The sequence below is a fragment of the Hyperolius riggenbachi genome, unplaced genomic scaffold, assembly GCF_040937935.1.
Source record: "Hyperolius riggenbachi isolate aHypRig1 unplaced genomic scaffold, aHypRig1.pri scaffold_264, whole genome shotgun sequence".
Taxonomy (NCBI): Eukaryota; Metazoa; Chordata; class Amphibia; order Anura; family Hyperoliidae; genus Hyperolius; species Hyperolius riggenbachi.
In genome coordinates this window covers 54,966-81,989 of record NW_027152475.1, presented here as the reverse complement: position 1 = coordinate 81,989, position 27,024 = coordinate 54,966, and the positions used below count along the sequence as shown (strand labels likewise).

Here is a 27,024-nt window from a genome sequence, read left to right as displayed (position 1 = left end):
TGATGGCCTAGCCTATAACACAGAAGATGCTGGTGCTACATAAGGCAATAATGGAGCAGAGGATTCTGGGATTGGAGGGGGTGATACAGGCACAGTATGGGCTGCTGCTCTCATGCTTATGGCCTGGCCTATAACACAGAAGGTGCTGGTGCTACATAAGCCAATAATGGAGCAGAGGATTCTGGGATTGGAGGGGGTGAAACAGGCACAGTATGGGCTGCTGCTCTCATGCTGATGGCCTGGCCTATAACACAGAAGGTGCTGGTGCTACATAACCCAATAATGGAGCAGAGGATTCTGGGATTGGATGGGGTGATACAGGCATAGTATGGGCTGCCCTCATGCTGATGGCCTGGCCTATAACACAGAAGATGCTGGTGCTACATAAGCCAATAATGGAGCAGAGGATTCTGGGATTGGATGGGGTGATACAGGCATAGTATGGGCTGCTCTCATGCTGATGGCCTGGCCTATAACACAGAAGATGCTGGGGCTACATAAGCCAATAATGGAGCAGAGGATTCTGGGATTGGATGGGGTGATACAGGCACAGTATGGGCTGCTCTCATGCTGATGGCCTGGCCTATAACACAGAAGATGCTGGGGCTACATAACCCAATAATGAAGCAGAGGATTCTGGGATTGGATGGGGTGATACAGGCACAGTATGGGCTGCTCTCATGCTGATGGCCTGGCCTATAACACAGAAGATGCTGGGGCTACATAACCCAATAATGAAGCAGAGGATTCTGGGATTGGATGGGGTGATACAGGCACAGTGTGGGCTGCTCTCATGCTGATGGCCTGGCCTATAACACAGAAGATGCTGGTGCTACATAACCCAATAATGGAGCAGAGGATTCTGGGATTGGAGGGGGTGATACAGGCACAGTATGGGCTGCTGCTCTCATGTTGATAGCCTGGCCTATAACACAGAAGATGCTGGTGCTATATAAGCCAATAATGTGCTATATAAGCCAAACAGTATGGGCTGCTCTCATGCTGATGGCCTGGCCTATAACACAGAAGATGCGGGTGCTACATAAGCCAATAATGGAGCAGAGGATTCTGGGATTGGATGGGGTGATACAGGCACAGTATGGGCTGCTCTCATGCTGATGGCCTGGCCTATAACACAGAAGATGCTGGGGCTACATAAGCCAATAATGGAGCAGAGGATTCTGGGATTGGATGGGGTGATACAGGCACAGTATGGGCTGCTCTCATGCTGATGGTCAGGCCTATAACACAGAACATGCTGGGGCTACATAAGCCAATAATGGAGCAGAGGATTCTGGGATTAGATGGGGTGATACAGGCACAGTATGGGCTGCTGCTCTCATGCTGATGGCCTAGCCTATAACACAGAAGATGCTGGTGCTACATAAGGCAATAATGGAGCAGAGGATTCTGGGATTGGAGGGGGTGATACAGGCACAGTATGGGCTGCTGCTCTCATGCTTATGGCCTGGCCTATAACACAGAAGGTGCTGGTGCTACATAAGCCAATAATGGAGCAGAGGATTCTGGGATTGGAGGGGGTGAAACAGGCACAGTATGGGCTGCTGCTCTCATGCTGATGGCCTGGCCTATAACACAGAAGGTGCTGGTGCTACATAACCCAATAATGGAGCAGAGGATTCTGGGATTGGATGGGGTGATACAGGCATAGTATGGGCTGCCCTCATGCTGATGGCCTGGCCTATAACACAGAAGATGCTGGTGCTACATAAGCCAATAATGGAGCAGAGGATTCTGGGATTGGATGGGGTGATACAGGCATAGTATGGGCTGCTCTCATGCTGATGGCCTGGCCTATAACACAGAAGATGCTGGGGCTACATAACCCAATAATGAAGCAGAGGATTCTGGGATTGGATGGGGTTATACAGGCACAGTATGGGCTGCTCTCATGCTGATGGCCTGGCCTATAACACAGAAGATGCTGGGGCTACATAACCCAATAATGAAGCAGAGGATTCTGGGATTGGATGGGGTGATACAGGCACAGTATGGGCTGCTCTCATGCTGATGGCCTGGCCTATAACACAGAAGATGCTGGTGCTATATAAGCCAATAATGTGCTATATAAGCCAAACAGTATGGGCTGCTCTCATGCTGATGGCCTGGCCTATAACACAGAAGATGCGGGTGCTACATAAGCCAATAATGGAGCAGAGGATTCTGGGATTGGATGGGGTGATACAGGCACAGTATGGGCTGCTCTCATGCTGATGGCCTGGCCTATAACACAGAAGATGCTGGTGCTACATAAGCCAATAATGGAGCAGAGGATTCTGGGATTGGATGGGGTGATACAGGCACAGTATGGGCTGCTGCTCTCATGCTGATGGCCTGGCCTATAACACAGAAGGTGCTGGTGCTACATAACCCAATAATGAAGCAGAGGATTCTGGGATTGGAGGGGGCGATACAGGCACAGTATGGGCTGCTGCTCTCATGCTGATGGCCTGGCCTATAAGACAGGAGATGCTGGTGCTACATAACCCAATAATGGAGCAGTAGATTCTGGGATTGGAGGGGGTGATACAGGCACAGTATGGGCTGCTCTCATGCTGATGGCCTGGCCTATAACACAGAAGGTGCTGGTGCTACATAAGCCAATAATGGAGCAGAGGATTCTGGGATTGGATGGGGTGATACAGGCACAGTATGGGCTGCTCTCATGCTGATGGCCTGGCCTATAACACAGAAGGTGCTGGTGCTACATAAGCCAATAATGGAGCAGAGGATTCTGGGATTGGATGGGGTGATACAGGCACAGTATGGGCTGCTCTCATGCTGATGGCCGGGCCTATATCACAGAAGATGCTGGTGCTACATAAGCCAATAATGAAGCAGAGGATTCTGGGATTGGATGGAGTGATCCAGGCACAGTATGGGCTGCTGCTTTCATGCTGATGGCCTGGCCTATAACACAGAAGATGCTGGTGCTACATAACCCAATAATGGAGCAGAGGATTCTGGGATTGGATGGGGTGATACAGGCACAGTATGGGCTGCTGCTTTCATGCTGATGGCCTGGCCTATAACACAGAAGATGCTGGTGCTACATAAGCCAATAATGAAGCAGAGGATTCTGGGATTGGATGGGGTGATACAGTCACAGTATGGGCTGCTGTCATGCTGATAGTCTGGCCTATAACACAGAAGATGCTGGTGCTACATAAGCCAATAATGAAGCAGAGGATTCTGGGATTGGAGGGGGTGATCCAGGCACAGTATGGGCTGCTGCTCTCATGCTAATGGCCTGGCCTATAACACAGAAGATGCTGGTGCTACATAAGCCAATAATGAAGCAGAGGATTCTGGGATTGGATGGAGTGATCCAGGCACAGTATGGGCTGCTGCTCTCATGCTGATGGCCTGGCCTATGACACAGAAGATGCTGGGGCTACATAAGCCAATAATGGAGCAGAGGATTCTGGGATTGGATGGGGTGATAAAGGCACAGTATGGGCTGCTGCTCTCATGCTGATGGCCTGGCCTATAACACAGAAGATGCTGGTGCTACATAAGCCAATAATGGAGCAGAGGATTCTGGGATTGGATGGGGAGATACAGGCACAGTATGGGCTGCTCTCATGCTGATGGCCTGGCCTATAACACGGAAGATGCTGGTGCTATATAAGCCAATAATGGAGCAGGATGATTCTGGGATTGGAGGGGGTGATCCAGGCACAGTATGGGCTGCTGCTCTCATGCTGATGGCCTGGCCTATAACACAGGAGATGATGGTGCTACATCAGCCAATAATGAAGCAGAGGATTCTGGGATTGGAGGGGGTGATACAGGCACAGTATGGGCTGCTGCTCTCATGCTGATGGGCTGGCCTATAACACAGAAGATGCTGGTGCTACATAAGCCAATAATGGAGCAGAGGATTCTGGGATTGGAGGGGGTGATACAGGCACAGTATGGGCTGCTGCTCTCATGCTTATGGCCTGGCCTATAACACAGAAGATGCTGGGGCTACATAAGCCAATAATGAAGCAGAGGATTCTGGGATTGGATGGGGTGATACAGGCACAGTATGGGCTGCTCTCATGCTGATGGCCTGGCCTATAACACAGAAGATGCTGGTGCTACATAAGCCAATAATGAAGCAGAGGATTCTGGGATTGGATGGGGTGATACAGGCACAGTATGGGCTGCTCTCATGCTGATGGCCTGGCCTATAACACAGAAGATGCTGGTGCTACATAAGCCAATAATGAAGCAGATGATTCTGGGATTGGAGGGGGTGATACAGGCACAGTATGGGCTGCTGCTCTTATGCTGATGGCCTGGCCTATAACACAGGAGATGCTGGGGCTACATAAGCCAATAATGGAGCAGAGGATTCTGGGATTGGATGGGGTGATACAGGCACAGTATAGGCTGCTGCTCTCATGCTGATGGCCTGGCCTATAACACAGAAGATGCTGGTACTACATAAGCCAATAATGGAGCAGTAGATTCTGGGATTGGAGGGGGTGATACAGGCACAGTATGGGCTGCTGCTCTCATGCTGATGGCCTGGCCTATAACACGGAAGATGCTGGTGCTACATAAGCCAATAATGAAGCAGAGGATTCTGGGATTGGATGGGGAGATACAGGCACAGTATGGGCTGCTGCTCTCATGCTGATGGCCTGGCCTATAACACAGAAGATGCTGGTGCTACATAAGCCAATAATGGAGCAGAGGATTCTGGGATTGGATGGGGTGATACAGGCACAATATGGGCTGCTGCTCTCATGCTGATGGCCTGGCCTATAACACAGAAGATGCTGGTGCTACATAAGCCAATAATGAAGCAGAGGATTCTGGGATTGGATGGGGTATGTGCTCTCATGCTGATGGCCTGGCCTATAACACAGAAGATGCTGGGGCTACATAACCCAATAATGAAGCAGAGGATTCTGGGATTGGATGGGGTGATACAGGCACAGTATGGGCTGCTCTCATGCTGATGGCCTGGCCTATAACACGGAAGATGCTGGGGCTACATAAGCCAATAATGAAGCAGAGGATTCTGGGATTGGATGGGGTGATACAGGCACAGTATTTGGCTGCTCTCATGCTGATGGCCGGGCCTATAACACAGAAGATGCTGGGGCTACATAAGCCAATAATGAAGCAGAGGATTCTGGGATTGGATGGGGTGATACAGGCACAGTATGGGCTGCTCTCATGCTGATGGCCTGGCCTATAACACAGAAGATGCTGGTGCTACATAAGCCAATAATGGAGCAGAGGATTCTGGGATTGGATGGGGTGATACAGGCACAGTATGGGCTGCTGTCATGCTGATGGCCTGGCCTATAACACAGAAGATGCTGGTGCTACATAAGCCAATAATGAAGCAGAGGATTCTGGGATTGGAGGAGGTGATACAGGCACAGTATGGGCTGCTCTCATGCTGATGGCCTGGCCTATAACACAGAAGATGCTGGGGCTACATAAGCCAATAATGGAGCAGAGGATTCTGGGATTGGATGGGGTGATACAGGCACAGTATGGGCTGCTGCTGTCATGCTGATGGCCTGGCCTATAACACAGAAGATGCTGGTGCTACATAAGCCAATAATGGAGCAGAGGATTCTGGGATTGGATGGGGTGATACAGGCACAGTATGGGCTGCTCTCATGCTGATGGCCTGGCCTATAACACAGAAGATGCTGGTGCTACATAAGCCAATAATGGAGCAGAGGATTCTGGGATTGGATGGGGTGATACAGGCACAGTATGGGCTGCTCTCATGCTGATGGCCTGGCCTATAACACAGGAGATGCTGGGGCTACATAAGCCAATAATGAAGCAGAGGATTCTGGGATTGGAGGGGGTGATACAGGCACAGTATGGGCTGCTGCTGTCATGCTGATGGCCTGGCCTATAACACAGAAGATGCTGGGGCTACATAAGCCAATAATGGAGCAGAGGATTCTGAGATTGGATGGGGCGATACAGGCACAGTATGGGCTGCTGCTCTCATGCTGATGGTCAGGCCTATAACACAGAAGATGCTGGTGCTACATAAGCCAATAATGAAGCAGAGGATTCTGGGATTGGAGGGGGTGATACAGGCACAGTATGGGCTGCTGCTGTCATGCTGATGGCCTGGCCTATAACACAGAAGATGCTGGGGCTACATAAGCCAATAATGGAGCAGAGGATTCTGAGATTGGATGGGGCGATACAGGCACAGTATGGGCTGCTGCTCTCATGCTGATGGTCAGGCCTATAACACAGAAGATGCTGGGGCTACATAAGCCAATAATGAAGCAGAGGATTCTGGGATTGGAGGGGGTGATACAGGCACAGTATTTGGCTGCTCTCATGCTGATGGCCTGGCCTATAACACAGAAGATGCTGGGGCTACATAAGCCAATAATGGAGCAGAGGATTCTGGGATTGGATATGGTGATACAGGCACAGTATGGGCTGCTGCTCTCATACTGATGGCCTGGCCTATAACACAGAAGATGCTGGGGCTACATAAGCCAATAATGGAGCAGAGGATTCTGGGATTGGATGGGGTGATACAGGCACAGTATGGGCTGCTCTCATGCTGATAGCCTGGCCTATAACACAGAAGATGCTGGTGCTACATAAGCCAATAATGGAGCAGAGGATTCTGGGATTGGATGGGGTGATACAGGCACAGTATGGGCTGCTGCTCTCATGCTGATGGCCTGGCCTATAACACAGAAGATGCTGGTGCTACATAAGCCAATAATGAAGCAGAGGATTCTGGGATTGGATGGGGTGATACAGGCACAGTATGGGCTGCTCTCATGCTGATGGCCTGGCCTATAACACAGAAGGTGCTGGTGCTACATAAGCCAATAATGGAGCAGAGGATTCTGGGATTGGATGGGGTGACACAGGCACAGTATGGGCTGCTCTCATGCTGATGGCCTGGCTTATAACACAGAAGATGCTGGGGCTACATAAGCCAATAATGAAGCAGAGGATTCTGGGATTGGATGAGGTGATACAGGCACAGTATAGGCTGCTGTCATGCTGATGGCCTGGCCAATAACACAGGAGATGCTGGTGCTACATAAGCCAATAATGGAGCAGAGGATTCTGGGATTGGATGGGGTGATACAGGCACAGTATGGGCTGCTGCTCTCATGCTGATGGCCTGGCCTATAACACAGAAGATGCTGGTGCTACATAAGCCAATAATGGAGCAGAGGATTCTGGGATTGGATGAGGTGATACAGGCACAGTATGGGCTGCTGCTTTCATGCTGATGGCCTGGCCTATAACACAGGAGATGCTGGTGCTACATAAGCCAATAATGGAGCAGAGGATTCTGGGATTGGATGGGGTGATACAGGCACAGTATAGGCTGCTCTCATGCTGATGGCCTGGCCTATAACACAGAAGATGCTGGGGCTACATAAGCCAATAATGGAGCAGAGGATTCTGGATTGGATGGGGTGATACAGGCACAGTATGGGCTGCTGCTCTCATGCTGATGGCCTGGCCTATAACACAGAAGATGCTGGTGCTACATAAGCCAATAATAAGACTTAACACTTGCCTTTTGGATTTCAGCAATATTGTAACAAACTGTCACGCTGTGCTCTGTACACACAGTTCAATAGGTCGGTATTCTCTCTGTATACTGAAAGTAAACTAGCTGGGGTGTGTATAGCTTGGAATATCTTCTAAAAATGTCCCCGCTGTTACTGGAATACTCCAGAGCTTCTCTCTTCTAGTAATTGGTCTATCTGTACCTCTTCAGGTGGCCATACACCTACATACATACATCTTATCAGCGCTTCAGCAAACACTGAGCACAGGAGCGCCACCTACTGGTGAGTCAATGGTAAACAATGGCAGCAGCATGCCAGTATCTTAAAACAGGGCTAAAGTCAGCCACGCCAATACACCGCATCCACATCAGTCTCACTGTAAACCATTTCACAGTAAAGACAACAGCAGAGTCTGAATGATGAGATCCAGAGGATCCAGCAGCCATAAAACAAGATCCACAATGCTGAGGGGAAGAAACAAACACTTACACAGCGATCCGTGCCGCCCCCAAAGCCGATGATTCTTCTCAGCTTCAGGATCGGATCTGGAAGAAGAGTCTACAGAGACAAAGACGAGATCTACAAACCGAAATATCCCAGTGTAGCATCAAGTCAGTGACAATACCGGGATAATAATCTGATCAGTTAAGTAGCAGAGGGGGTTCTGGGATACTGATGTGGTCAGGTAAGTAGCAGAGGGGGTTCTGGTATAATTATCTGGTCAGGTAAGTAGCAGAGGGGGTTCTGGGATATTGATCTGGTCAGGTAAGTAGCAGAGGGGGTTCTGGGATACTGATGTGGTCAGGTAAGTAGCAGAGGGGGTTCTGGGATAATTATCTGGTCAGGTAAGTAGCAGAGGGGGTTCTGGGATATAGATGTGGTCAGGTAAATAGCAGAGGGGGTTCTGGGATATAGATGTGGTCAGGTAAGTAGCAGAGGGGGTTCTGGGATATAGATGTGGTCAGGTAAGTAGCAGAGGGGGTTCTGGGATATTGATCTGGTCAGGTAAGTAGCAGAGGGGGTTCTGGGATATAGATGTGGTCAGGTAAGTAGCAGAGGGGGTTCTGGGCTATATATCTGGTCAGGTAAGTAGCAGAGTGGGTTCTGGGATACTGATCTGGTCACGTAAGTAGCAGAGGGGGTTCTGGCATATTGATCTGGTCAGGTAAGTAGCAGAGGGGGTTCTGGGATATTGATTTGGCAGAGGGGGTTCTGGGATATAGATCTGTTCAGGTGTGAATGCAGTCTTAAGATGGCCATACAGTTACCGATTTTGCGGCCCGATCTGATTTTATCGAATCAGAGGAAAATCAGTGCAGCAACATTCTATTTCTGTCAGCAGCAGAGCTCACCTTGGCTTCAGATCCAGAGGATAAAGACATTGGTCGGTAGGAGGAAGTGCTGATCACCTGGGAAACAGAAGGGACAGTCAGACCACAGACCGTACTCATAGTCTGCTGATCCCCTGGGAAGCAGAAGAGACTGTCAGACCACACACCGTACTCATAGTCTGCTGATCCCCTGGGAAGCAGATGAGACAGTCAGACCACAGACCGTACTCATAGTCTGCTGATCCCCTGGGAACAGAAGAGACAGTCAGACCACACACCGCAGTCAGAGTCCATCTCTATGGTAACCACAAGCTTTCATATCAAGCAGGTAAACTAAGAAGAGGATTCTGCCTGCCAAGAACCCCCAATATAGCCATCAATAAGGGGCTTTCCATCCTATATTACATGCATGGATCCTTCTGTACTTACAGCACTCCTGAAGAGAGAGGTATATGGTGGCTGACATCTATATTTCTTTTTTAAACAATGCACATTGCCTGGCTGTCCTGGCTGTCTCTTTGGATGCAGTAGTGTCTGAATAACACCAGAAACAATCATGCAGCTAATCCAGTCACACTTCAGTCACCTGATCTGCTGCATACTTGTTCAGGGGCTCTGGCTAAACGTATTAGAAGTAGATGATCAGCAGGACAGCCAGGTAACTAGCATTGTTTAAAAGGAAATAAATAGGTCAGCCTCCATATCCCTCTCGCTTTTGGTTCCCATTAAAGAGACTCCGTAACAAAAATTGCATCCTGTTTTTTATCATCCTACAAGTTCCAAAAGCTATTCTAATGTGTTCTGGCTTACTGCAGCACGTTCTACTATCACAGTCTCTGTAATAAATCAACTTATCTCTCTCTTGTCAGACTTGTCAGGCCTGTGTCTGGAAGGCTGCCAAGTTCTTCAGTGTTGTGGTTCTGCTATGAACTCCCCCTTCCAGGCCCCTCTATGCACACTGCCTGTGTGTTATTTAGATTAGAGCAGCTTCTCTCTTCTCTCTTATCTTTTACAAGCTGGATAAATCGTCCTCTGAGCTGGCTGGGCTTTCACATACTGAGGAATTACAGACAAGGGCAAAGCTGTTTGCAGGAAGAAAAGAGCAGCCTGAAACTTCAGTGCATGAGAGATGCAGGGGGAAAGAAACACACAAATGATCTCTTGAGATTCAAAAGGAAGGCTGTATACAGCCTGCTTGTGTATGGATGTATTTTCTATGTGTGGACATACTGTACATCAATCTACTTCCTGTTTTGGTGGCCATTTTGTTTGTTTATAAACAAACTTTTTAAAACTGTTTTTAACCACTTTTAATGCGGCGGGGAGCGGCGAAATTGTGACAGAGGGTAATAGGAGATGTCCCCTAACGCACTGGTATGTTTACTTTTGTGTGATTTTAACAATACAGATTCTCTTTAACCCTCTGGGCGATACAATTACATCACCCAGGAGGGGGCGCAGCACTTTTTTTTTTTATTTTATTTTTTTTTAAATCATGTAGCGAGCCCAGGGCTCGCTACATGATAGCCGCTGCGCAGCGGCATCCCCCCACCCACTCCGATCGCCTTCGGCGATCAGAGTAGGCAGGAAATCCCGTTCAGAACGGGATTTCCTGCTGGGCTTCCCCGGTCGCCATGGCGACGGGGCGGGATGACGTCATGGACGTTGTGACGTCAGAGGGAGTCCCGATCCACCCCTTAACGCTGCCTGGCACTGATTGGCCAGGCTGCGCAAGGGGTCGGGGCGGGGGGGGGGGGGGGGGCTGCGCAGCACGGCGGGTAGCGGCGGATCGGCGGTGAGCGGCTGCGATCGGAAGTTACAAGCAGCTAGCAAAGTGCTAGCTGCGTGTAACAAAAAAAAAATTATGCAAATCGGCCCAGCAGGGCCTGAGAACTCCTCCTGCGCGACATACCCCGAGCTCAGCTCGGGATTATCGCCCAGGAGGTTAAGGGGGTTGGGCTGTGTGGTTTCTGAATGTGTGAAAACGCATTGACTGCTCATATAATGAAAGTTAATGGAAAGCCACATTGTGATATACTGGCTCCGCCCTACGCATTTTGTCCTTCCTCCACATTTACCCATCGAGCGGTCAGTAAGCGTGTCCAGCGTCTCACCGTCCCTGCAGCTCAGCAGGCATCTCATTCCTGCTCCACCACTGAACACTCCCCTCAGACCCGCTGTCTCCTTCTCGACTCCACCCTGCTGGGGAGTAATGGGTGACATACTGGCTCCGCCCTACGCGTTTTGTCCTTCCTCCACATTTACATGTATGGGGGTCAGTAAGCGTGTCCAGCATCACACAGGCCCTGCAGCTCAGCAGGCGTCTCATTGCTGCTCCCGTTCCCTACTACTGACCCCACCGCTGAACACTCCCCTCTGACCCGCTGTCTCCTTCAGGACTCCACCCTGCTGGGGAGTAATGGGTGACATACTGGCTCCGCCATACGCGTTTTGTCCTTCCTCCACATTTACATGTACGGGGGTCGGTAAGCGTGTCCAGTGTCCCAGGGGCCCTACAGCTCAGCAGGCGTCTCACTCCTGCTCCCGTTCACTACTGACCCCCCTCCACATTTCCCGGCTGAACATGCTTTCTGACTCGCTGTCTCCTTCAGGATTCCACCCTGCTGGCTCATAATGGGTAACATGCTGGCTCATAATGGGTAACATACTGGCTCCACCATACGCGTTTTGTCTTTCCTCCACATTTACACATACGGGGGTCAGTAAGCGTGTCCAGCGTCCCACAGGCCCTGCAGCTCAGCAGGCGTCTCATTGCTGCTCCCGTTCACCACTGACCCCACCGCTGTACACTCCCCTCTGACTCGCTGTCTCCTTCTCGACTCCACCCTGCTGGCTCATAATGAGTGACATCCTGGCTCCGCCCTATGAGTTTTGTCCTTCCTCCACATATACGTGTCCGGCGGTCAGTAAGCGTGTCCAGCGTCCCACGGGCCCTGCAGCTCAGCAGGCGTCTCATTGCTGCTCCCGTTCTCTACTACTGACCCCTACCGCTGAACACTCCACTCTGACCCGCTGTCTCCTCCCTGCTGGCTAATAATGGGTGACATCCTGGCTCCGCCCTACGCAGTTTGTCCTTCCTCCACATTTACATGTATGGGGGTCAGAAAGCGTGTCCTATGTCCCACGGGCCCTGCAGCTCAGCAGGTGTCTCATTGCTGCTCCCGTTCTCCACCACTGTCCCCCCCCCCCCCCCCCCCCGAACATGCTTTCTGACACGCTGTCACCTTCAGGATTCCACCCTGCTGGCTCATAATGGGTAGCGTACTGGCTCCGCCATACGCGTTTTGTCTTTCCTCCACATTTACATGTACGGGGTCGGTAAGCGTGTCCAGTGTCCCAGGGGCCCTACAGCTCAGCAGGCGTCTCACTCCTGCTCCCGTTCTCCACTACTGACCTCCCTCCACTGGGGGTCAGTAGTGGACCTCATTTCCCAGCTGAACATGCTTTCTGACACGTTGTCACCTTCAGGATTCCCCCCTGCTGGCTCATAATGGGCGACATACTGGCTCCGCTCTAAGCGTTTTGTCTTTCCTCCACATTTACCTGTAGGGGAGTCAGTAAGCATGTCCAGCGTTTCACGGGCCCTGCAGCTCAGCAGGCGTCTCACGCCTGCTCCCGTTCTCCACCACTGACCCCACCGCTGAACACGCACTCTGACCCGCTGTCTCCTTCAGGATTCCACCCTGCTGGCTCATAATGGGTAACATACTGGCTCCACCCTACGCAGTTTGTCCTTCCTCCACATTGACATGTATGGGGTCAGTATGCGTATCCGATGTCCCACGGGCCCCGCAGCTCAGCAGGCGTCTCATTCCTGCTCCCGTTCACTACTGACCCCCCCTCCCCTCCGCTGAACATGCTTTCTGACACGCTGTCACCTTCAGGATTCCACCCTGCTGGCTCATAATGGGTAGCATACTCGCTCCGCCATACGCGTTTTGTCTTTCCTCCACATTTACACATACGAGGGTCGGTAGGAGTGTCCGATGTCCCACGGGCCCTGCAGCTCAGCAGGCGTCTCACTCCTGCTCCCGTTCTCCACCAGTGACCCCTACCGCTGAACACGCACTCTGACCCGCTGTCTCCTTCAGGACTCCACCCTGCTGCGGAATAATAAGGGGCAACATATTGGCTCCACTCTACGCATTTTGTCCATCCTCCACATTTACGTGTCCGGCGTCCCACGGGCCCTGCAGCTCAGCAGGCGTCTCATTCCTGCTCCTGTTCCCTACTGACATCCCTCCCCCCTCTCTGAACATGCTTTCTGACACGCTGTCTCCTTCACTCCTTCAGGACTCCACCCTGCTGGCTCATAAAGGGTGACATACTGGCTCCCGCCCTACGCATTTTGTCCATCCTCCACATTTATGTGTCCGGCGTCCCACGGGCCCTGCAGCTCTACACGTTTTGTCCTTCCTCCAACCCTGGAGGAGTATGGAAAACGGATGAAATGCGTAGTTTGGAGCCACCTGGTGTTGGAGGTGGTTTCAGTCCGGTGAGTCTCTGGCCTGTGACGGAGGTGCAGAGACACATGTGAGAGGAGAAATCTTCCCCTGCACAGGGCGAGTGTCGGAATCAATGGTTGCTTACACCATCTATGGAATCGTATTCTAGGTTTTAGTCCCGGGCACTGGAGAGCGCAGCAGGAGGCGTACATAGAATGGGCAGATCTCAGAGAGTACAGCGAGCCTCACCTCCTGAGGGTCGGACTTGTGCCGCTGGTCGGTGACGCTGCTCCCTTTGTGTGCATACACGTGGATCCCACCATCATCCTCTGCGCTGAGGTCTGCAGTCTCCCCTCCCACAGACAGGTGGCGCTCCGGGATGGACTCTACACGCAGGGTGCTGCGCTGCGGATACTGGGGAGAGGATATGAGGGTTACACAATGCTGGGATTACAGCAGAGATAAAGCAGCACAGGAAGCTGGGCTCACCGGTCGTGGGCTGGTGATCTGCTGGATGAGGGACACTCTGTCCTGGACCGGCTTACTGATGGTCACAGTGCGGGGGTCTTCACGGACAGGACTGCGACATGGAGGGACACCTGCCAATCATTGGGGGGAAAGTCTTATCAGAAGCAATCATACACACCGAGGCCTGCAGTACAAGAAGCCTCCTCTACAGAGTGTGAGGGGTCCTACAGGCAGGGAGACTAACAACATAAACAGCATAACATGTAAGAAATAAGGGAGATATAAAGATGGGCAAGGGGGGAGGGGGAACAGAAGGAAGGGGGAACAGAGGGAGGGAAGGGAGAGCGAGAAGGAGGAGAGGGGAAGTGAAAGGAGAGAGAAGCCGGTGGAGTGGGGGGGTTAGAGAGAGAGAAGAGGAGGGAGGGGGACGGAAAAGAAGAGCAAGAGAGAAAGAGGGAGAGAGGAGAGGGCGGGGAGGTAGAGGCAGGAGAGGGTAGAGGGGGGGATGGAGAGAGGATAGGGTAGAGGGGGATGAGGGTAGAGGGAGGAGAGGGAGAGAGGAGAGGGGCAGGAGGAGAGGGTAGAGGGATGAGAGAGAGAGAGAGAGAGAGAGAGAGAGAGAGAGAGAGAGAGAGAGAGAGAGAGAGAGAGAGAGAGAGAGAGAGAGAGAGAGAGAGAGAGAGAGAGAGAGAGAGAGAGAGAGAGAGAGACACAGAGGAGTGGGGAGGGTACAGGGGGAGGAGGGGGGATAAGGATGAGAGGAGAGGGGAGAGGGGGAGGAGGAGAGGGTAGAGGGGGAGGAGGAGAGAGAGAGAGAGAGAGAGACACAGAGGAGTGGGGAGGGTACAGGGGGAGGAGGGGGGATAAGGATGAGAGGAGAGGGTAGAGAGAGAGGGTGAGAGGAGAGGTTGGAGAGAGACTGAGCACAGAGATCACGGAGCAGTAACTGGACATCTCACCGGAGGCTACAGGAACAGGCTGTCCTCCTCTCTGCAGGGAGTCATAGGGCAGCTTACAGCCATCAGAGGGGAACCTGCAGGAAACAAGCAGAGGTCTCAGCTGTGATGACATCACCGGTAGGAGGGATTCCAATATATTTAAAGGACGGCTTTAACCAGTTCACCCCCATAGGGTTTTTACCCTAACGGACCAGAGCAATTTTCACCTTTCAGCGCTCCTCCCTTTCAATCACCAATAACTTTTTCACTACATATCACAGCAAATTGATCAATACCTTGTTTTTATTGCCGCTAAATAGGCTTTTTGGAGGCGATATTTATTTTCAGTAATACCTTTTCTTTTTATGCATTTTAAAGGGAAAAACAAGGAAAAAAATGAAAAAATACACGATTTCTCCATTTTCATCCCCTATAGTTTTAAAATAAACACTGCTAATGTGCATAAAACACACACATTTTATCTGCCTATTTGTCCTGGTTATCACAATATATAAATTATGTCCCTAGTGCAAAGTATGGTGACAATATATTATTTGGAAATAAAGGTGTATTTTTCCTATGTTGTGTTTTTGGTTTTCTCATTGCATACTACCAATGAATTCAAGCCCTTATTTGCAAATATAACAGTAGTTCACCCTCATAGCATATATATTTTAAAAGCTGAGTCCCTAAGGTAACTATTTATGCATTCGGTTTTCAATTCTGTCACTTTTGGTGTTTTTTACAAGTGTTTTATTTTGGTACAGAGTATATGGAAATAACGGTTTTATTGCTTCTCATTCAGTTTGCCAAAAAACAAAAATCAAATGACATATGCATAATCTCTCAAACACCCCAAATTATCTTCTCTTGCTTGTCACGGTTAAAATGATACCCTATACACATCATCAGATAGTGTTTTGGCCACATAATACACTGTTAATCATGAGCAGCGCCAATGTATTTTTCAAGGCCATTTTTTGTACCAGAAACAATACAGTCATACTTTCCTTGCAAAACCCCTGGTGTCTCAGAACATTGGATATAGGTCATAAATGATACCATTCTGAAAAATAGAGAACCAGACCTACCCAAATATACATATTTTGTAACATTTGCACTTTTGCGGTTTTGATGAAATTGCACCGTAACTTTGAAAATGTTTTTTTTTTACAGTTTTCTTTACTTTGGCATGAAAAAACAATTCAAATGACATATGCATGATCTCTCAAACACCCCAAATTATCTTCTCTTGCTTGTCACGGTTAAAATGATACCCTACACACATCATCAGATAATGTTTTGGCCACATAATACACTGTTAATCATAAGCAGCGCCAATGTATTTTCCAAGGCCATTTTTTGCACCAGAAACAATACAGTCATTCTTTCCTAGTAAAACCCCTGGTGTCTCAGAACATTGGATATAGGTCATAAATGATACCATTCTGAAAACTAGAGAACCAGACCTACTCAAATATACATATTTTGTAACATTTGCACTTTTGCGGTTTTGCTGAAATTGCACCGTAACTTAGAAAATTGAATTTTTTTACAGTTTTTTTTACTTTGGCACAAAAAAACAATTCAAATGACATATGCATAATCTCTCAAACACCCCAAATTCTCTTCTCTTGCTTGTCACGGTTAAAATGATACCCTACACACATCATCAGATAGTGTTTTGGCCACATAATACACTGTTAATCATGAGCAGCGCCAATGTACTTTTTAAGGCCCTTTTTTACCAAATGCAACAATGTAATTCTTTCTTCTCAAAGCCCCAGGAGTGTAAGACCATGCAATAAAAGACACAAATGTTACCATTCTGAAAACTAGAGACTCAGGCCTACTCAGTTGCAAATAGAATAATTTAGGTGAGGCCTAAATCACTATCCATAACATGAATGACAGATACATTGGAACTCACCATTGCAGGTCTAGCAGGATGGAGAAAGGCCAGAGGTCATACGCCAAGGCAAGCCAGTGGTCAGAAGATGGGGGGTGGTCTGCAGAGTAAAGTCCTGTGGCAAACACTCTCGCTTGCAGCAGCAAGTCCAAATGGGAAAAAACTATTTGCAGGTTGTAGGCGTCTTGGGTTTCCTCTAAGCTTCTGGGTTTCCTCCCACGCCCCCAAAAAAGGTGGTAATGTTAACTAGTGGTAATTGTGAGCTCCTTTGAGGGACAGTAAGTGGCAAATAAAAGTAGAGAGGAAAAAGTCCAGTGAAAATTTAGGGTAATGAAGAAGAAAAAAAAAAAAAAAAAAAAAAAAAAGTCTAATAGCTGCTGAGGGTATGGTATGCCTCAAAGCAGCCGGCAAGGCAGAGTCCCGGCTGTGAGGGGCACTTTGGGCAGTGGTATCTGCTGTCTTTCCGCCTCTTGTGCTTGGTGCACACCCGGCATCGCTTCTGTGGCTTCGCCTTAATTGGGTTCGGGGGGATCAGGGCAGGAAAATGTTTTCCCCTTAGGCGAACTGCTCCATCCAGTTGCATTGGATTGAATTCCTCCATAAGGTTTACGCTTTCATTGATCAGTGATCTCAAAGCTTGTCGCATAAACGGGAAGTAGCTGTCACCGTGGCATTTCTTTTTATAAAGCACAAATGCGTTGTGCATGGCCATCTGCAGGAGGTAAAAAAAAACTTTTTTTGTACCAGGCCCTCTTTTTTTAAAAAAAAAAAGTAGTAGGAGAGCATTTGGTCCGCAAGATCCACCGCACCCATATTTTTTGTGTAGTCGACCAATGCCATTGGCTTCTCGATCCGCTCTCTGGAGGTTGTGACAGGAACCACTTCTTCATTGTGAATTGAAGTCAGGACCATGACGTCTCTCTTGTCCCTGAATTTTATAGCCAGGAGCTCACCACTTCTGAGACTGTGCGTTTCCCCTTTCGATAATTTTTTTATTAACCACCTGTGGTGGGAGGCCTTTGCGGTTTGGCCTCACTGTCCCACAGGCACCAGTCTCTGCAGAATATAAACATTTGAAAAGGGGAATGCTGGTGTAGAAGTTATCCACGTACAAATGATAGCCTTGGTGGAGGAGTGGTTTGGCTAGTTCCACCACAATTTTCCCACTGGTTGGCATGTATGGTGGGCACCCAGCTGGTTGCAAATGGCTATCTTTGCCCTCATACAGGAAAAAAGAATAGGTGTAGCCAGTGCTGCTCTCACATAGTTTATAAAATTTTATCCCATACTTGGCAGCCTTACTTGGAATGTATTGTTTTATCCCTAATCTGCCATGGAAGGGTAGGAGGGATTCATCCACTGCAACCTCTCTCTCTGGGGTGTACACCTCGCTAAATTTTGTACTGAGGTGGGTGAGGATGGGCCTCAGCTTAAAAAGCTTGTCATGGCCAGGATCACCTTTGGGGACATTGTCCGAATTGTCGGCAAAGTGCAGGCACTTCATAAGAGCCTCATAGCGCTGCCTGCTAATGGAAGCTGGAAACAGGGGTGTTGCGTGCATAAAGTCCTTAGACCAGTACAGTCTTATTTCTGGCTGTTGGAGTATGCCCATGTGTAGTGTTAGGGCCAGAAACACCTTTAGCTCAGGTATTGTGGTGGGCTCCCATTTCTCAGCCAAATAGCAGGTGGGCTTCTGGGCAATATACTGCTGCGCAAACAAATTAGTTTGCTCCACAATGTGCTGCAGCAAATCATCACCCACAAAGAGCTGGAAGAAGTCAGCAGGCCCGAAGTTGTCAGTGGGCACTAATATTTCGCTTGCCCCTGTAAAAGGCGGGATGTTGGGTGCTACAAGGTTAGCGGGTGACCAGGTGCCCCGAATTATGTCCTCAGGTACCGGTGGGCGTACCTGCCTTTGCCTGGCTCCCCTTCGGCCTCTGCTGCTAGCTGCAGCAGTGCTACCCACTGAGCCCCCTGCGGTGGCATCTGAAGGGCCCGGGACAGTGGTTCCCCTCTGGCCTGTGCTGCTAGCTGCAGCTGTGCTACCCACCGAGCCCCCTGCGGTGGATTCTGAAGGGCCCTCACCAGTGGACTCATCATCCCTCCTGAAGCGGCGAGATGGCTGCCCAACGCTCTCTGAACTGTCAGAGTCTGACTCAGAGCTGCTGCTCGTTGGGTGCCATTCGCTCCCTGAATCGTCCCCACTGCTGCTGCTCTGCTGAAGGAAGGCGGCTGCCTCCTCAACAGAATACAGTCTCCTCGCCATAGTAAGCAAAGGGGATAGATAGATAGATAGATAGATAGATAGATAGATAGATAGATAGATAGATAGATGGATGGATGGATGGATGGGATAGACAGAAAGACAGATCGATCAATCAACCGAGCAATTGATCAATAACAGAAAGATTTTTTTTTTGATTTTTTTTATTTTTTTTTTATGAAGATGAAAAAAAGGATATAGATAGAAAGAAAGTATAGATAGAAATATCAGAGAAAGGGTAAAAGAGGGGTGAAGAAGTACAGAAAAGTACTAAGAAGTACTAAAAAGTACTAAAATAAAACAGAAAACCAGTAAATGGTAAAGGAGGGGGAGGATAAGGGGTTAATAAAAAAGTATGGGGATAAAATTTTATTTAAAAATATAAAAATCCTACCACAATCCCAGTCTTTCTCCCTCACAGCTCCTGTCACCTCTGAATGCTGATTGACAGCAGTCTGAGGTGACAGATGAGCTGGGAGGGAGAAAGCAACTTTGTTTACTGACACTACAGGACAGATCATTGTTACTGGCTTGTAACAATGATCTGCCTTGTTACTGGCACTTGATTGGCCCAGGGACCATGTGATTCCCTGGTCCAATCACCAAGCCGCGGGACCCGACGTGCGCGCGCAGCGGGAGCGCGCCCGCACGCACACAGCAGCAGAGTTACAATGTACCTCATTAAAACGTCCTGTTGCCATTAATAGCGGCGAACATGACGTTTTAATGCGTTACATTGTCCCTAAATGGTTAATGAAAGGGATATGGAGGCTGCCATATTCATTTCCTTTTAAACAATACCAGTTGCCTGGCAGCCCTGCGGGTCTATTTGGCTGCAGTAGTGTCTGAATAACACCAGAAACAAGCATGCAGCTAATCTTGTCAGAAACACCTGATCTGCTGCATGCTTGTTCGGGGGCTATGGCTAAAATTATTAGAGGCAGAGGATCAGCAGAGCTGCCAGGCAACTGGCATTGATTAGAAAGAAAAATACGGCAGCCTCCATATACCTCTTGCTACAGTTGTCACTCTCTGTATAGTGGCTGTTTATCCTGTAATCCTCTTCCTTAGACTGCACCAGCACCGATCCCACCGGCTTCACCACCACCACCGGCTGCACCGGCACCGATCCCACCGGCTGCACTGACCACACTGGCTGCACCAGCACCGATCCCACCAGCTGCACTGACCACACTGGCTGCACCAGCACCGATCCCACTGGCTGCACTGACCACACTGGCTGCACCAGCACAGATCCCACCAGCTGCACCGATCCCACCGCCTGCACCGGCACCGATCCCACTGGCTGCACTGACCACACTGGCTGCACCGGCACCGATCCCACCAGCTGCACTGACCACACTGGCTGCACCGGCACCGATCCCACTGGCTGCACTGACCACACTGGCTGCGCCAGCACCGATCCCACTGGCTGCACTGACCACACTGGCTGCACCAGCACAGATCCCACCGGCTGCACTGACCACACTGGCTGCACCAGCACCGATCCCACTGGCTGCACTGACCACACTGGCTGCACCAGCACAGATCCCACCGGCTGCACCGATCCCACCGGCTGCACTGACCACACTGGCTGCACGGGCACCAATCCCACCGCCTGCACCAGCACCGATCCCACCGGCTTCACCGCTACCACCGGCTGCACTGACCACACTGGCTGCACCGGCACCGATCCCACCAGCTGCACTGACCACACTGGCTGCACCGGCACCGATCCCACTGGCTGCACTGACCACACTGGCTGCACCAGCACAGATCCCACTGGCTGCACTGACCACACTGGCTGTTCCAGCACCGATCCCACCGGCTTCACCGCTACCACCGGCTGCACCGGCACCGATCCCACTGGCTGCACTGACCACACTGGCTGCACCAGCACCGATCCCACCAGCTGCACCAATCCCACCGCCTGCACCAGCACCGATCCCACCAGCTGCACGGGCACCGATCCCACCGGCTGCACTGACCACACTGGCTGTTCCAGCACAGATCCCACCGGCTGCACCGATCCCACCGCCTGCACCGGCACCGATCCCACCGGCTCCCTGTACTCCTCTCGATTGAATAACAATGACATGAATAGGTAAACAAGGTACAAAATATCAGGAAACAAGCATTGAAAAAAATGAGCTTATTTTAATATTCCAAAAAGTGCAAAAATACTGATTTCTCTTCAATCAAACCCATCCATAGCTATAGGCCTAGTATAAAGTGCAATAAATCTTGTTTTATGGGAATATCTGTTTCAGATCACCGGGACCCTTCTTCAGGCCTTTATAAATACAATGCACATCCTGTAACACACATCATAACAAAGAGACTGCATGTCAGCAGGACGGAAGGCAAGGCGGTGGGCCAGTCCTGCTAACATGCAGGATGTAGATTGTATTTATAAAGGCATGAAGAAGGGTCCCAGTGATCCCAAACAAGTCCACGTTGTCTTAAATTCTAAATGCCACATATATTTCCAGTAATTACTAGCAAATAGCAATACAAAGGTGTTTTTTCATCTTTTCATTGTTTGTGTGTACTCTAACACACCTGTACAGACAAGCCTATCATTTGCTATAGGCCGCACTGAAGGCACTCTGCCTCACCCACTAACCCCTGTGACTCCTCCCCCTAGTGTCTCCTCCCCACCACCCTCTAGAGTGTAAGCTCACATGGCCAGGCTCCTCCCCTAATGTGTTTACCCCACTACCCTCTAGATTGTAAGCTTGCAAGGGCAGGCTCCTCCCCCTAGTGTCTCCACCCTATTACCCTCTAGATTGTAATCTCAAATGTCCAGACTTCTCCCCTAATGTGTTTACCCCACTACCCTCTAGATCAGTGGTCCTCAAACTAAGGCCCGTGGGCCGAATGCGGCCCCCTGAGGCTTTTTTACCGGCCCCCCACACGCAAAATGTATTACTAATAGATGTGGTCAGCTACATATTTAAATATTGGTGATCCGCATATAGAATAGCAGTGCTGGCACCGCCCATCCACATGGAAGCCAGAAAGCAGCAATTTTGCTGGTTTCCACTGCAGGTTGTCAGCTGGGCATGCTTCACTGTCTGGCCCGCAAAGCCTTCTACATCATTTTATGTATACTCCGCCCCCCAGCAGTCTGATGTATATTGACCCGGCCCTTAACCCAAAACGTTTAGGAACCCCTGCTCTAGATTGTAAGCTCACAAGGTCAGGCTCCTCCCCCTAGTGTCTCCACCCCACTACCTGGTAGATTGTAAGTGGTGGCTGGATGGTGTACTGGTTAAGGGCTCTGCCTCTGACATGGGAGACCTGGGTTCGAATCTTGGCTCTGCCTGTTCAGTAAGCCAGTAATTCAGTAAGGAGTTCATTGGGCAAGACTCCCTAACACTGCTACTGCCTACTGAGTGCGCTCTAGTGGCTGCCTCGCAAGCGCTTTGAGTCCGACAGGAGAAAGGCGCTATACAAATACTGCCATTATTACCCTCTAGAGTGTAAGCTCACAAGGGCAAGGACCTCCTCCTAGCGTTTCTCATACTGCTGTAATTTGCCGTATGAATATGTACCAACACCTCAGCCTACACATTAGCTATGTATGTATTTGTATTTCTACTATTGAATGTCATGACTGTACAGTGTCTTGTATCTCTCATGTACATTTGTTCGCCAATATGTGTTTTGTACCATGTACACCGCTACGGAAGATGTTGGCGCTATATAAATAAAAATAATAATTACAGTACAGCGTGTAATAATAATAATAATAACGACAACGCCCTGAATTCACAGCTCACCGTATGAAGTCATACAGCTCGTGCCACTTCTCCCCTCTTGGCACTGGGAACGCCATCTCACGAGGCATGGGAGCGACCCCTTGTGGCAGACACGAGGACTGACGCGCCTCTCTGAAGCTCAACTCTGCAAACACAAAGGAAGAGATCACACAGGGAGCACTACACTACATGTGGTCACATGACCTGACACCCTGACCATGTGACCTCTGTACATCCCCCAGCATGCATTGCAGCACTTGTGTGAATGATCACACAGAGAGCACTCAGCTGTTACTACACTCATCAGAGGCTTCTGCAGCTAAATATCCCATCACTACATGTGGTCAGTCACATGACCTGATGCAACTTGGCTCGCAGAGTGATCTTTGTACATCTCGCATCTATGGACTACATCTCCCAGCATGCATTGTGGCGCGAGCATGCCTTCGCTAGGAACTACAAAATGCAGCAGTTGAAGATGGTGTATGTTGTACAGGGTTGGGGGGGGGGGGGAGGAGAGGCTCATTTTAAGAAAAATTTCATGTCAGGAGCACAGTTCCCTTTAAATGGTTTTTTGTGTAAAAAAAAAAAAAAAAATTAATATGTATTTTGCCCACTAGATGGCACTGCAGTTGCAACCTCCAACACCTGCTAGGAATAGTATATTGTGCGATAAATGTTTATTATTTAATTTATTTTAGTATTTATATAGCACCGACATATTACGCAGCGCTGTACAAAGTATATTGTCTTGTCACTACTGATATTGATTACTAATGAAGTTTGAACCTGACCCGTATATTTGATGTGTTGATAATGGTATTATGGCTAAACACTTGACAAGGGGCACCCAGCCTGAAATGTTGAGTTTTTTGGTTCTGTAGAGCCATAAATAAAAGTTTGGTGGAGCCACCGCAGCAAGAGAGCAGTCAGAACACATGGCAGCTTCCTGTGAATGGGGGGGCTGGGGGGCTGCAGACCCCGCCCACCACTGCCTACAATGGGCACATGACCATCAGACCTGGAGCACAGACATTGGAAGATGCTGGCCTGGTCACACACGTCTCCGCCCTCCTCGGGCAGCCTCGGGAAGCAATGGGCACATGACCATCAGACCTGGAGGACAGACATTGGAAGATGCTGGCCTGGTCACACAAATCTCCGCCCTCCTCGAGCAGGCTCGGGAAGCAATGGGCACATGACCATCAGACCTGGAGCACAGACATTGGAAGATGCTGGCCTGGTCACACACGTCTCCGCCCTCCTCGGGCAGCCTCGGGAAGCAATGGGCACATGACCATCAGACCTGGAGGACAGACATTGGAAGATGCTGGCCTGGTCACACACATCTCCGCCCTCCTCGGGCAGCCTCGGGAAGCAATGGGCACATGACCATCAGACCTGGAGGACAGACATTGGAAGATGCTGGCCTGGTCACACACATCTCCGCCCTCCTCGGGCAGTCTCGGGAAGCAATGGGCACATGACCATCAGACCTGGAGGACAGACATTGGTAGATGCTGGACTGGTCACACACGTCTCCGCCCTCCTCGGGCAGTCTCGGGAAGCAATGGGCACATGACTATCAGACCTGGAGCACAGACATTGCAAGATGCTGGCCTGGTCACACACATCTCTGCACTCCTCAGGCAGCCTCGGGAAGCACTCAGGTACCCGAGTGGATCTGGGCTCACAAATGTGCAGTACAGATGCGCCCGTCTTCAGAAACACTCGAGGTACAAGAATCTCTGGAGCCTCCAAGGAGTCCCAAATGCACAGAACTTTACTGTGGGCCCACAGTCTGTGCTCCACATAACCGGCTCTTTACATTTACGAAAGGGGTGTAGCTGACCAGTGAATGGAGATGGTGATTAGCGTTACATAAGGAGGAGCCATAGTGGGAAGGGGTGTGGCTGAGGCCCACTTCCTGCTACACTGCAGCAAATACACACCTGTGAGGTCCGCCCACTTCCAGAGACTCTCCGCCCACATCCAGGATTTTACCTCCACAGATGAAGAGAGGAAACTCTACATCCTACTGGGGGAGGAGGAAACAACCGTGCAAATAGCTGCCCAATATGTCACAGCCTGCCACCAACTGAGAGGAACATGATTCCACATGGACTGTATTCCCCCAATACCCCCCTATGGACTGTATATCCCAGCCCCCCATATTGTCCCTTACATCCTCCACACACCTATGGACTATATACCCCAACCCCCTATACCCCTCCCTTATTCCCACAATCCCCCCCCCCCCCCATGTTAATGTTTTGTTTTGCTTTGGCAATGCTTAATGTATTTGGTCCTGCCAATAAAGCTTATTTGGATTTGGCTGACCAGTGAATGGAGATGGTGATTGGCGTTGCATGGGGGAGGAGCCATAGTGGGAAGGGGGTGTAGATGATCAGTGAATGGAGTTTGTGGTTGGTGTTACGTGGGGAGGAGCCATAGTGGGAGGGGGGGGTGGCTGACCAGTGAATGGAGTTGGTGATTGGTGTTACATGGGGAGGAGCCATAGTGGGAAGGGGGTGTGGCTGACCAGTGAACGGAGTTGGTGATCGGCGTCACATGGGGAGGAGCCATAGTGGGAAGGGGGTGTGTCTGTAGTAAGGGTGATGCTCACCAGGGTTGAAGATCAGGTCGCTGGTCATCAGGTTCTTCACCAGCAGGTTGGAGCAGAGCCTGACATTGCGCAGGTGGCTGTACCTCCGGCTCAGGTACACAGACAGGATATACTGCAGGTCCAGCATCAGGCAGGTCCAGCGAGAGCCGGAGGGGGCCGGACCCACCAGCCCTGGAAAACAGCAAATCAATAATGAGGAGACACAACGGGCAAAAAGTATGGAGTCAGTAATGGATGACTGCAGAGAGTAGAGGAAAGCACTTCTACCCCCCCCTCCCTGCTTTCTCCTCCCCCCTGCTTGCTCATTGGCCACCCTCCCCCTCAGTAATGAGCTACACCACAGAAAATAGAGGAAGGACTGCCCCCTCCTGTGCTCTCTCCTCCCCCCTGCTCCTCTCCCCTCCCCCCCCCCTCCTCAGTAATGAGCAACACCGCAGAGAATAGAGGAAAGGACTGCCCCCTTGCCCCGCCCCCTGCCGTGCTCTCCCCTCCCCCCCCCAGTAATGGATAACACCGCAGAGAATAGAGGAAAGGACTGCCCCCTCATCCCGCCCCCTCCGTGCTCTCTCCTCCCCACTGCTCTCTCCTCCCCCCCCCCCCCCAGTAATGCATAGCACCGCAGAGAATAGTAAAGGTGATATCCGCTCCACCCCTGTGACCCGGGCAGTGCAGGGACCAGGCAACTCCAACCCACAAAACACTGGAAAGGAAAGTGTGTTCCGCACAATGCCGTTACAGAAATACAAACCCCTTTATATAGAGTCAGGTAAGAAGCCCACAGCCAGGTTACTGACACGTCTCGCACTCACAATGGTGCTTATTCATAGTACAAATTCACAGTGCGATACACAGCAGATATATGTGCAACAGCGCTCTCCCGTCAGCCCATTGCCAGTCCGAAGGACCATTGTGAGTTTGCATGTGTGTAACGGTATTGTGTGGGAACACGCTTTCCTTTCCACTGCAAATAGAGGAAAGGCTCCCCCCCCCCCCCCCCCCCAGAGCTCACTCTCTCCCTGTCTCCCCCTCCCTCTCTGTTACAACCGCCTAACTCTCTTCCTCCCCACCCCCCTTCCTCCCTCTCTAACAATTTACACCTAAACTCAAGCAGTCTAATGCTTAAAGAGACACTGAAGTGAAAAATAAACTTATGCTATAATGATTTGTATGTGTAATACAGCGAAGAAATAAAACATTAGGAACAAAGACATAAGTCTAATATTGTTTCCAGTACAGGAAGAGTTAAGAAACTCCAGTTATCTATGCAAATAGCCATTGAGTTCCACGACTTTCAAAGTCGCAGAGAGCTCTGTCTTGTGAAGCTTGTTATCTCAGCTGTCAGTCACTGTATTTTCTTTTTCCTGCAGAGGACAGATCAATAATTCACTGGCCTGCTCTGTAAAATCATTTAGAATGCTGAGTGTTGTGTAAACTGCAAATAGAGAATGATGCTATAAAACACTATATAACTGAAAATAAAAATATGAGAATAATTTCTTTGCTACTAATGCTCTAGTAATTATCCGTACTACACAACCAATTCATTATATAATTTTTTTTCGCTTCACTGTCTCTTTAAAACAAGGCAATTTCTGTGGCCCGAGGTTATTATATTGAGTAACCGTTATCTTGTGTACCATTCTGATCCGGTATGGTTCTGGGTACGGATCCTGATCCGGTATGGTTCTGGGTACGGATCCTGATCC

General features: G+C 49.9%; 1 protein-coding gene across 1 annotated transcript in view; it reads right to left on the bottom strand.

Moving 5' to 3' along the window:
- Positions 1-27,024, bottom strand: part of LOC137543862 (WD repeat-containing protein 90-like) — a 73,467-nt gene that overhangs the window by 22,038 nt on the left and 24,405 nt on the right. The window contains exons 5-11 of the mRNA XM_068264932.1: positions 25,319-25,489; positions 22,714-22,837; positions 14,778-14,851; positions 13,840-13,949; positions 13,600-13,764; positions 8,906-8,962; positions 8,043-8,111 (exon numbers count right to left, since the gene is read on the bottom strand). Of these exons, the coding sequence (XP_068121033.1) occupies positions 8,043-8,111; positions 8,906-8,962; positions 13,600-13,764; positions 13,840-13,949; positions 14,778-14,851; positions 22,714-22,837; positions 25,319-25,489 (770 nt within the window). The remainder of the gene's footprint in view (positions 1-8,042; positions 8,112-8,905; positions 8,963-13,599; positions 13,765-13,839; positions 13,950-14,777; positions 14,852-22,713; positions 22,838-25,318; positions 25,490-27,024) is intronic.